Source organism: Calypte anna, chromosome 3, assembly GCF_003957555.1.
Source record: "Calypte anna isolate BGI_N300 chromosome 3, bCalAnn1_v1.p, whole genome shotgun sequence".
Taxonomy (NCBI): Eukaryota; Metazoa; Chordata; class Aves; order Apodiformes; family Trochilidae; genus Calypte; species Calypte anna.
The window spans coordinates 107,901,817-107,914,329 of NC_044246.1; the positions used below are offsets into that span (position 1 = coordinate 107,901,817).

General features: G+C 43.3%; 1 protein-coding gene across 2 annotated transcripts; it reads right to left on the reverse strand.

Annotated features, from left to right (window-relative positions):
- Positions 1-1,884: 1,884 nt before the first annotated feature.
- LOC103525774 (WD repeat and coiled-coil-containing protein) lies at positions 1,885-12,059 on the reverse strand. 2 transcript variants are annotated; one of them, XM_030448712.1, is made up of 5 exons: positions 11,978-12,059; positions 11,144-11,207; positions 7,029-8,544; positions 4,556-4,673; positions 1,885-2,498 (listed from the first exon to the last, which is right to left on the reverse strand). In XM_030448712.1, exons 3-5 carry the CDS (start codon positions 8,523-8,525, stop codon positions 2,227-2,229), a joined length of 1,887 nt encoding a protein of 628 aa, XP_030304572.1. In that variant the 5' UTR covers positions 8,526-8,544; positions 11,144-11,207; positions 11,978-12,059; the 3' UTR covers positions 1,885-2,226. The 2 variants fall into 2 exon arrangements, with proteins under 2 accessions (XP_030304572.1, XP_030304571.1); XM_030448711.1 differs by having other exon boundaries at positions 6,666-8,544.
- Positions 12,060-12,513: the final 454 nt, after the last annotated feature.

The window sequence follows — 12,513 nt, forward strand, 5'->3', positions numbered from 1 at the left end:
TACTGGAAAATGATTCATTGAAGGTTTTAAATTTTTTCAAAGACACTGAGAGCACAGGCTTCCTTTGTACAGATTTGAACAAAATCCACAATCAGTCAAAAACCAGTGGAAGTTGGTAAAAGAAAATTAAGTAAGAACATCAGATTTTAAATAAAAATAAGCTTTTAAATAACATTTCATCAAAGAGATTTGGAAAACCATTAGCTGTGCATTTCTGGGCACAAGCCCAAGTATAACAACATTGCTCTCTTTATGATCAAGGGAAATTCCAGCAAGTGTTTTTTATCTCCTGTTGCATACATGTCCCCATCCCCAAGCTTAGGACTTAAAAAAAAAAAAGGAAGATTAGATCAGTCCTCAGACAGCCATCCCAGTTCTAAAGTTATGTCACTTGATTCCTTCTGACACAGTGCCACTGTGAAAGCATGAGAAACTGCTTAATATTTTATTATATTAAATATATATATATGCTTAAATATAAATATGCTTATATTAATTAAAGCATATTATATATGCTTCAATTTTCTGGGTAGCAATCTTGAATTACTCTTTTCTTCAGTGCTGCAATCCATGCAATGTAAATTCGTGCTGTTTTCTAAATTTCACCTTTGTATTTTCTCTCTCTCTCCAAAACCCTATGAAACATTTTCCTCCATCTGCCTTTAGAATGGATGTTCTCAAGGTGATGAGTTACTGTAGTTTCCTTCTGCCTGTTCAGCATGTATTGGGAATGCAAACTAAAAGAGACATACTGAAGGAAATGTTGTTCACGTAACAGTCTTGTTTCAGAGGTAATAGGGAAAAAAATTAAATATGAAGACAAGAAATGTTTAGAAATATTGCCTAGCAGGTGTTTAGTTATTCTGGTGTAACTAAAGTCACTTGTTCTGGGTCTGGCTGGGATGGAATTCTTTTTCTCCACAGCAGCCTATATGGCACTTTAGATTCCTGCCCATGACAGTGTTGACACCACAGAGATGTTTTGGCTGCTGCTGGGCAATGCTTACAGGGTGACAGGACTGTCCCCTCTTCATGCTCTGCCTCACCAGAGGGTAGGCTGGAGGTGCCCAAGGAGCTGTGAGGAGATAGAGATGGGACTGCTGACCCCAGCTGACCCGAGGGATGTAGAAGCTGTGAGACAGGGGAGGACATGCAGGGCCATGCCACTCCTTTTCCCAACACACTTACATATGATGCAGCTTTGTCTTCCCACAAGATGCTGACCATCTGCTTGCACTGGGATGTACTGAATAAATTTACTTGGCTACACTTGCACACACAGCTGCTGCTTTCCCTTTAAACTGTCCTTATCTCAGTCCATGAGTTGTTCTTGATTTGCACTTCCAATTCTCTCCCCTTCCCTGCACAGGCAAGTGAGAGAGGGGCTGGGTGAGGGCTCAGCTGCCATCTGGGCTCAACCCACCACAGAAGACTGGGGCTGAGAAAACTGGGTCTGTTCAGCCTTGAGAAGAGGCTTAGGGGAGACCTTATTACAATGTTCCAGTACTTAAAGGGGGCTGCAAAGAAGATGGAGACTTCCTCTTGACAAGGAGTCACATGGAAAAGGGGCAATGGGCACAAGCTGCTCCTGGGAGATTCTGTTTGAACACAAGAGGAAAATTTTTCCCTCTGAGGACAGTCAGACATTGGAATGGTCTCAGGGGAAGGGCTGGATTTCCCCACTTTGGAAAGCTCAAGTCTCATCTCGTTTCTCACAAAATCCATATACCTAAGGGTATGAAGTCATGAGGAGATTGTAGCTCACACCCTTAGTAACACCAGCACAAAATCACATGCACTTGCACAGACACTACTTCTAAATAATGGTGTATGCACTATCTATTTCAGTCTTTGACAGAAGAGTAGAAATAGGGGACAATGCAGTGTCTTCAAGGATTTCTTTATTATGCAAGTTTACTACCATCTAAAACCACCAGCATATTCAAGACCAAGATGTAAACTTCAGCTCAGAAGCTTGCAAGAACACTTGTTTTCAGCCACTGATAAGAAGACCTGGTTTATACTGCAAGAGGCATATTTAAAAAACTGCCCAGTTAAAAAAAAAAAGTTACCATTTCCAAGGGTCAAATAAACACAGTGATATGCAAAAAAAAAATTATGGAAATCCAACAGAGATTTGAGACAGACTGTTGCTTAGAACTTGCAGTCCTACATAGTAAGAGCCTCCCATCATAAGACAGACATTATAAAAATGACTGTCAGCACCTATATGTTACTGCTGGGCTGTGCTGAAGCACTGCTGCTGTCTAAAGTCTTGGAGGAGCAGTCCCCAGGGGCTTCCAGAGAACTGGTGATGTCCAGACTTTCAGAAGCAGCAGGTCTGCAGCCTTCTGTGGAGCTGAGGATGTCCAAAGTTTTGGAAGAGCGGGCACTGTAGCCTCTTGCACTGCCATCCCTCACCACGACCTCCTGTGCAGGTGTAAAGGATAAAGGAACAAAGCCCTCACTGTCTGCTGTGAGAACAATCCAAGAGGTACCTGTGAAGACATGTAAAAGGTAATTATGCTTAAGGTATAAAAGATATCTCCTAAATTTCCAGTTAAATCTTTTGTGTTGATGGTTTTTCTGGGGAAAAAAAAAAGAAGTAACTGCAGGTTGTATCATCTCAAAAATAAAGGATGGTTTGTTCTCAACTATGCAAAAGGGCTTTTCTGATCAATTTTGCTACTAGGAGAGACAGGACCAATAAATTCCTCCTTCAAAGAAGGAGGAGGAATGAAATTCTGAACAGAATTCATTAAGCATCCAGACTTGCTTCTAATCAGGGGTTCATAAGCTACTTCACAGTGCTTAAACTGTACAGGTATTGTAAAAAGCAGAAATTTGTTTAAATTAAATGATAATATAATAATTAAAAATTTAGAAGCTGCTTCTATTATTTAATTTGAAACTAACTAGTTCAAATAAATAAAAGGCAGAAATACTGTTATAGTGCACAAACTACACCTTTATGGTCCATTTGCTGTGTAACTTCACATCCTCATTAGTTTTATTTTTACAACTGGAAATTGTTTACTGAATCAAAAACACTGGCTTCTCCCAATTCATGTAAACCAGGAAATGTTCATCCTTGTGTCTTTTAGGTTGATGAAGAAATAAAATAGAGCTTGTGGGGGGTGAGGGAAGTCAGAAAAACACTTCCAGCTGTTTGTAAATTTACATGATGTAACTTTGTGTCACAAGTAAGGTCATGAGAAAACTGTAGCTCAAAAGCAACCCTTTAATCCCTTGATTTAACATCTCATTTGGACCAAAGTTCAAAATCAATACAACTAGGGAATTTTAAAATACCTTTTCTACTTTGCCCATTTGGCTACTACTATTTGTGAAATAATAAAGAAACCTGCTGTAACATGGTGAATTTAAAAATTCTTTTTAGTAAGGCTTATCATATGCGTGGCAATTACTCATTCCTGGGCAACCAATTCAGTTAAGTTTCCCGTTTTTTAAGCTAAAAGTGAAAAGTCAAAACTAACTCAGGTAATGGGGAAACAGTTCTTGCCAGAAAGAGAAATTGCTGAAGTCTTAAAAATTAAAGTCTGAAAGATTAAAGAGATCAGTATCTACAAAACTGCCTCCTGTTATCACACATATATCACATTTTTGGGGGTTATGCCACAGCATTATTAAAATCATCAGCTTCTTTCAGTGCAGGAAAGTACCAGGAAAACCACTAAACTGATGTAAAATAGTGGTACAAACCTTTTCAAGATGGAATAGCTATAGGGAATCATCCAACTACAGTTTTATCCAGGTATTGGAATACTAAACATATTCCAGCTACGTAAAGAAAAATAAAACTGGCACAATAGTAAGAAGAACAACCATAAGGCTTTGAGGTAAGTCCTCAGTAATCTGCAAGGAGACATCAGACATGGAAAGCAGGCAAGTAGCTGGAATATAGAACAGAGAATATCTGTAGTAGTGAGAGACCACATCCCAAAAGTAGTTTTTCTACCTTTGAAAAATGAAAGAGACTTAGACTTGACACACAGGCACACAGGAGGTGCATGGGATAAAGGGGTAACACAGAGAAAACCACAGCAATGAGAAGAGCAGTTTTCTTCACAGAAAAATCAGGACTGACAGGCAATGCTAAAATGTATAGAGCTGCTTTGGTGCTTATAAAAAACCTACAGGATTTCTTAAGGGAGACCAGATCCTGGAACTACAGATTAAAATACTGAAAACTCTATTCCAAACTCTAACCTCCTCATTACTCAGACTTCTCTACAGTAGTTGAAAACACAACCAGAATGCTAGGTGATAGTAATCTTCCTGTGTAACTACCTACTTGGTAAGAGGGCATCAGTATGTAAAAGTTTGCTTAGTTTTTTGTTGGTTTTTTTAATAATGTAAAGGTTCTTCTCTATAAAAATCCCAGAGAAGAACAAATGAACAAACTTTTATTGATATTATGTTATGTTTTGAGGTTTGTTTTTTTTTTTCAGATGGGACTATAAGCATCACTACTGCTCACTGAGAATGTCAGATGTGTATGAAGTGATTATATTCCTGGATAATTCCAACATACCATGCTGCATTTCTACAAGAGAGAGACTGAATATCTGCTGGACTACATTTAGACGGAGTTTACCACCACAAAGGATGACAGCTCTCCTTTCATCTGCATCACTGCTGCAAAGCTGCTTCTGTAAATTCAAGAAAGAATCATTAGATACCATGATGTGCATTTCAGCAGAGATGTCAAAATGGCACTCATGAAAACAGGATGACAGACATGCCTGCAACTGCATCATTTACAGAAAGTCAAATGCTACATTCGTTCAGGCCCATCTGCCAGATTTATGCTTTCATGTCTCAGCTCTAAAGAGATGATCTGAGACTGATAGCAAGTAATGGACAGAATTCAGCACATGCCAGAACAACAGGAGAGAAATACACTGCTGCTGAAGAAACCAAGAGCTGACCCTCCTCCTGCCCTCCACCTGTGAGGGGCATTTTGCTGGGAGTCTGATAAAGCCTCAGGTTTAACATATTCCCTTCACTCTATCCACAAATTCAGAAGAGGTGAGAATTCCTGCCCACAAATGTCTGGGATGAGGCATGGACTAAGAAATTAGAAGGACTTGCCTGTCTCACCTCTCACCATCACAATCCCAAGAATTAAAATACAAAAAAAAAAATCTTCAAACAATATCCCCTACAAGGCAGAGCAATGCATTTTTTAAATTGGCACAAGATCCATTGTTACCAGAACTACAAACTGCTTTTGTGTAGGATAAAATGTACACAACTACCCTGCTCCCCAGGAAAGCCCTGATAACATCTCTGAGCCAAGAAAAAAACATGGCAAATTCTGACTCCTTTTCCATGCTCTGGACAGGCCCATTCATTCACAAGGAGATGTACACATGCTCTTTGCCCCCAGCACCACTGAACTCTGCTCTCTCAAGACACAGCTTATCTGGGACATTTTGGGTTTTCTCAACATTTTTCAAAATACAGTTAACAACTTGGGCAGTAGAGAAACCACCAGGTCCCAACACAAGCAGTGAGGATCCCTCTTTGCCTGTTAAACATTTCTGAATCAAACCTATTCTGACTGAAGTTAAAACCACAGATTTTTCTGCCAAACCTTCCAGTCCACTGGCAATTCAAAAGTCAAATACTTTTCCTGCCACCAGTGATCAAAATCTGCAGGTAAAATTGTAGCATTACTTAAATTTCTGAAGAATCCCCACACAAGTGCAGCCAATCCAGCTCTTGAAACACACAAGTCAATGTAATACCCAATGTGGTTTCAAACTGTAAAACCAGAGCTGAATATAGAAATCTAACAAAAAGTTGTGCTACCTCAAATTAAAGTAGGCTTTTGAACAAACACCTCAGATAAACGAGGCACCAGATCTGCTGAGAGAAACTTTCACTTTTCAGAGTAATGCCCCATAAGTAATTAAGATTCAAAAGATCTAGAAAAATTGGTTATTAAAATTATTAAATGGTTACACAGAGAAACAGTGAAGAGAGTGAAGGAATACAACCTAAGAACTAAGAGTTCAATGCTACAGAAGTTGAGAGTAATAATTTTAGCAATAATAAAGCTAAAAAATAAGAGCTTATTGAAAGGAATGTGGCAATTTACATGAGTTAATATTGGCTGAGGTTTGTTACTCTGAATTCTAGGAGAGACCTAGTAGGTTTGTGCCATGTTTTCATAACCAGGTAACTTACACTTTCTAGTATGACATTTAACCTTTCAGCCAAGGAAAGAGTCTTTCACATGAAATTTGATTTTAAATCAATTTTTAAAGTATGTTAATGGAATCATCTGTTGAGTCCCAAGGGTCTCTTTCCTTCTCAGATGGTGCTTTTAATACTAATTAGCAACATTTCCATTTCTGAGCGAAAGCATTTTTCTTTTTTTCATTTCAGTCTCCACTATTTTAGCTCTCCTCACAGGATGGGCAATTGCTATCAGTTCCCATACATGGAAATTTTCATTCATCTGCATTTCTCAACAGAAAGCTCCAGAAGCTGCCTAGGAGAGCAAGGCATGCAGTGAGATCATTTATACAGACCAAATTTACATGTAACAAGTACTCCATAATCTGATAGGAGTTTGTGCTTGAAAATCCATAATAAACAGATTCCATCACTAAGATTTCCAGTATTAAAATTACCTGGCAGGTGATGTTAATAAAAGAGGGTTCCTGGGAAGATGGGTACACTGGAAAACTTCTCTTGCTAGATTTCAGCAGCTCAGTTAATTCATGCAGACGATGCTGTAAGTCTGTGAAGTTACCAGACAGTTTTTCTACATTTTTTGAAAAGTAATTTGCCTCCCTTTCACTTAACAGGTTATTCTTGTAAGAATTTGGTATTTTGGAAGCTACATCCACCTGTCTTTTTGGAGATGTTGGCTTATTGGAACAGTCCAGTGATGTGGCAGACAGTGGCAGAGTCCGACTGACTGATTCTGCACCCAGAGACTCAACAGTGGGAGAAGAATCCAGGGAAATCTTTCTATCTTTGAGGTCACTCACGTTCAAAAAGAAGTTCTGCTCATAAGCAGGACTCTTTATTTCTTCAATGAGCTTCCTTCTGCTTGGAGGGGACTGAATGGTAGCACTATCTGGTATCAAGAGTCCACGGTTGAGAGAGTGAACATCTGGGGAGAGGTCGTGAAGTATTTTGGAAAGGTTTAAATTTGAGGTCCCGTTATCAGATGCAGATGCTGAAGGCTCCACTTCAAATGTTAATTCCTTAATCATCAATCTTATCATGTATTTGTCTGATCTTGAAGAGGGAAGAAATGCAGGGTCAGTAAACTTTTGTTTTCCAACCAGGATCAGTAACAATTTAGTGGTCAAGAAGCACAAACCCTTTGGTTTCTCGTTTTTCTCCAGCTGAATTTGTTGAATATTGGGTAAATTGGATGAAGTCAGCGAATAGACTAAAATAACATTGCAAGTATTGGAGGCAACTGCTACAGTTTGAGTTTTGGGGTCATATGCCATTATATCAGGAACCAGAATGCCTGGGATGCTAACTTTTTTGGTAGAGGTAACCTTTCTTTCAAAAGTCACCAAGATGAGATGTGAGGAATCTTGGCCACTTCCCGTTAGGTAGTCCTTGGGCCTCAGATGAAGAAGAGAACTGATATCAGCACCCTGCTTGCTAGCAAGGATGTGTGTTAGATCCACAGGAGATGTAACAGACATGAGCTTCTCAGAGTCCAGGTTCTTCTTCCCCCCATCCATGGAATACTCTTCCTCACCACCTAGGCTGGACTGTGAGGGCAAGGACTCTGTTTCAATGCTTGCTGGAACTTCAAATGCAACACCAGCATTCAAGCCACAGATCTTGTCTAGAGGGAGCTCGGTGGCAACAGCAACTTGGAAATCCAGGGTGGCTTCCACAGCACAGATGTAGCCCCCCACATCAAAGACTGGGCAAAAAGAACAAGGATTCAGGGTTTTCTGAGCATCATCCCAAATGTAAGAATGAAGGGCACTGCCTACTGCCACCACCAAACGATTGCCTTCCTTTGTCCAACAAGCACAGTGGATGAGACCACTGCCCTTAATGTCTGCTTTGATCCTGGAGTTGTTGAGGTGAACAGAGTGTAGGACAGAAGCATCCCGTGTGGTCAGGACTGCCAAGATCTCCTTCTTCGGATGCCACACGCAGCCCTGGGGGAGCACAGGAAAGGGCTCACTGATGTCACAGATCTGAGACACTAAGAGCTTGTTTCTTTCTGTGTCACTGAAGCAGAGCTGCCAGATGGTGATGTGCTTCTTGTGCTGGACGGCGAGCAGGGCGGGGGCGTCGGGGGGACACGGGCCCCAGTAGAGTCCATGGACGTGTTCAAACTGCCCAACAACACTGGAGTCACCAAATTTTGGTTCTCCACTATGATAGTATAAAGCAGTCAGGATCACCTGCTTCCCATCTGTCCAGGCAATCCCATGCACGGGGTGAATTGCTTGGTACAAGGCATTAAGGCCAGTTCGCAGCAGCTTTGCCTTTCCTAGCTCCATGATTTTTTATGGGAGGCATCTGAAGAAATCAGAACAAAAAGGAAAAAAAGTTATTGCAGAGGATAGAGGACAAGACCTGTATTATTATTTAGCTTGTGACCCTGCCACTGCTGGACTCTTCCTCCCAGTGAAGTCAATTTAAACATAATGTTTCTCTAGGCTTGATCCCCAACCCTAGGTTTCTTTGTTCATGATGTCCTGTTTCTTAAGAGAAAGAAACTTTGCTGTTTAGTTAGGCTTAGTCTGCTGCATTTTCATCCCCAAACCCATCCCTTTCATCCTGACAGGCTGCTGCTTCTCAGTGTATTTTTTAATTACTTCAGTATCTACAGTTTTCAGAACATCACCTCTCACTCTCAGCTCTATGGACCTGATCTGTGATCAGATAACACATTAATGCATGATTATACTTTTAGGGGATTTTTTTATCTATAAATCTGATTCTGTATTGAGGTGGTGAGAACAATGCATTTGTATGCCTATTCCAGACAGCTCTCTAAAAAATCAAATGCAACCTTGAAGAAAGTTGGGATCAAAGCAAATTTTTCTGAGCAAATGAATGAGAAAATAATTTAAAAGAACTTAGAACACAGGAGGGAGACAGACCCATCTACATCAGGCAGGAGCTGTGCTATGACAGCATATGAAAGACTCACAGCCTCCAACATCCTCTATTGTAGTGATTTTTTTTTTCTTCCCTAAATGATTCAGCACCTTTTTGTGAAAGTCTGTAAACCACCCTGTAGATCAATACTGTGTGCTGGGTACAAGGAATGGAAGTAAGACACAGCTGACTATGCCTGCAGGTGAGTATTTTCATGTATCTGAATATCCATACAAAAATATACATAAGTTTTAAATTGATTTTTTAATATCTGCAGTCATTCTGGGGATGTTTTTGTAATTTGTATATTGCTGTAGGAATACTTATTTTACAAGTGTCCTTCAAAGTAGAAATTAACTCTTTTATGGAAAGGAAGTAAAACCACAGGAAACCTTCATTCCACTATTTTTGAAATATTGGTTACATGATTTACCTGCTGTCTCAACAGAAGCCTTTTCAGTTCTCTCTACACAGTAAAACAGCTCCAGGAAGGAAAATAGGAAACTGCCAGCAATCACCATTCCCTGTAACCTGTAATTGGGTGTCTGGGACACACAGAAGCCATTTGCAAGGTAACAAACCTTCAGGAACGTCAGGGATTTACACATATTTCCAGTTTCTGAGCTGTGTGCAATTCCTACTCTGTGCACAGAAGCCAAATGAAAGGAATGGATGGTTTCCAAGTTTAAGATTCTCCATAAGATTTGGAGAAGCTGCAAAACTCAGATTGAACTGCAGCTTTCATAGGAAACATTAAAATAGTAAAGTCAAACTGTCAAACTGGAGGGGTTTACCTCAATGCTCAGGGCCTGGCACTACTTGGTATTTTATTTAATTATTTGTAGATGACCTCAAACTTGGAGGAAGTGCATTGGAAGAGTGAATTTCAGACTTTAAAATTAGAAAGTTATGTCATGATGATCAAGATAACTTTTCAAGATAACAAGTGCAAAATAATGTACTTTGTAAAATAGATACATAAATAAAAATTATAGTAATAATAAAAGGATAGCTCCTCAGAAATAATTCTGAGTAGCACTAAAGCAAAAAGGGATCTGGCTTATAGTGAGTGGAGCAGTTACATGAAAATGTTGCCAAATAAGTCAGTACCATTCTGGAATGTTTTTAAGATTAATGAGATGAATGTCACACACAAAGGAGAGAGACAATTACCCCACTTCTTCAGAGCTAACTGCATCTCCACTGCAGTGCTGTGCCTAGTTCTAAGTTTAAGAGTCCAACAGTCCAAGGATGAAGGAAACACTTAACAGTGCTCAGAGAAACATGAGAAGTGGGTTCACTCTCTTTGGACAAGATTTTGAGTGCCAACTTGCATACACCCACTGTTCTGATGACAAGAGAATATTATCATCAAGAGATGACAACAGAATATAGTTCTCCAGGTGTACTCTGGATAGTGCAAAGTAATAATCAGCTTAGTTTCAACAAAGGAGATTTAGGTCAGCTTTAAGGAAAAATTCTAAGTGATAGCTAAGCACTGAAGCAGGTTACCTTGAAGAGGAGAAGGGACTCCATGAATTTCATCATTTGTAAGCACCAATTAAGCTAATTAGACACGTGTGCCTCCTGGTATGAGAGCACTCAAACCAAGTTCTCCACCATCTCCCTGTTCCTCCTCTCAACTCAACCTCATGAAGCCTTTTGCAGGGCAACCTGGCAGTAAGGAATCACAGAACCATCCACGTTGGAAAGGAGCTCTGGGATCATCAAGTCCAACCCTTGATCCACTACCACTGTGGTTCCCAGACCATGGCACTGAGTGCCACATCAGTCTCACCTTAAAAACCTCCAGGGATGGAGAATCCACCCCCTCCCTGGGCAGCCCATTCCAATGCCTGATCACCCTCTCTGGAAAGAATTTATCCCTAATATCCAACCTAAACCTCCCCTGGCACAGCTTAAGCCCATGGCCTCTTGTCTGACTGACAGCTGCCTGTGAACTGTTGGTTCATCACCACCCTGTCCCACAGGCACAGTGCCGGGCTGTACTCACTCATGGAAGGGAGGTGACACCGTGCTCACAAGCTGAGGGCCTCCAGGGCCATCTGGAGCGCTTCCTGTGGTACAAGAAGTGTCAGTCTCACACTATTTCCCTGTAGGAAACCATAGCAACAAACACCGCCTGCCCACGGCACTCCGGCCACCCCCTGACCCTGACCCCCCCAGGCTCCCACCCACCGCCTCCTCACCGCCGGGCAGCCCCCAGACAGGCAGCAGAACAACCCCGGGACCCCTCCATCCTCCCGCCTCCTCGCATCCTCCCCGGCCCCGCACAGATCGAGCACCCCCCCGGGGCAGGTGTCACGCTACAGCCGCAGCCCTGCGGGGATGCTGGGGGAAGCACGTCGCCTGTCCCCAGCCTCTCCGGGCCGCCAGCGGGGTGCCGAGGAGCCGCTGTTGGAGGGAGATCCTCCAGCAGATGGGCACCGGGCGGACATGGCAGAAGGAGTGCGGGGAAGAGCGCGCCCAAACCCACCCGCCCGCGCCGCTTCCCCAGCGCCATCACATCCCCGCACCACCGACCCGACCCGCCCTGCCCTGCGCGGGCCCGCCCGCACCGCTATTCCCCACCTCCCCCAGCCGCCCTCCTGCCCCTTCTCCGCCCAGCCCCGCACAGCAGCCTCACCCGCCCGCCGGCTCAGGCCGACTCCGGTGAAGCGCTGCCCGCGGCCTCGGCTGCCGCGCACTCCCCCCTGGGCACAGCCAGAGCGCGGCTCCAACCCCGCCTCCCCGCCCAGCCCCGCACTGCCCGGCTGGAAAGGAGAAGCGGGGGTGCAGCGGCGCTCTATCCGGACACGCCTGAGCTCTATGACCCAGCAGGCGGTACCTGCGGGGGGACTACAGCTCCCAGGAGGCAACGAGGCGGGGGCTGTTCCCGCGGCGGCGCGAAACGTCACCTCAGCGGCGGTGGCAGAGGGGGAGAGGAGGAGGAAGAGGAGAAGGAGGAGGAGGCGGGGATTCACTGCTGGGGTCACGCAGCGTGTGACGTGTCCGGTCCGAGGTGGCCGCGCACGTGTGTGGCAGTGTGGGGTGTCCCACGGAGCTCGGGTGCCCGGTGGTTCAGGCAGGGTGTCTGTCCCGGGCTGGCCTCACTCCCAGGGGTCAGGGGTACAATCAGAGGGAGGGCTCCTGTGACCTGGCGGGTGTGACACTGGTCTGAATGCAACGCCTGCCAGTGTCAAGGGTTAGAGTCACACATCAGGGTTGGAGAAGATCTCGCATGGAGTCCAACCTACCACCCGACCACTAAACCATCCACCAGAATTCTTCACCTTCCTGCCTTTTGAACACCTCCAGGGATGGTGCCCCCACCACCTCCCTGGGCAGCCTGTTCCAATGCCTCACCACTGTGGAGAGGTTTTT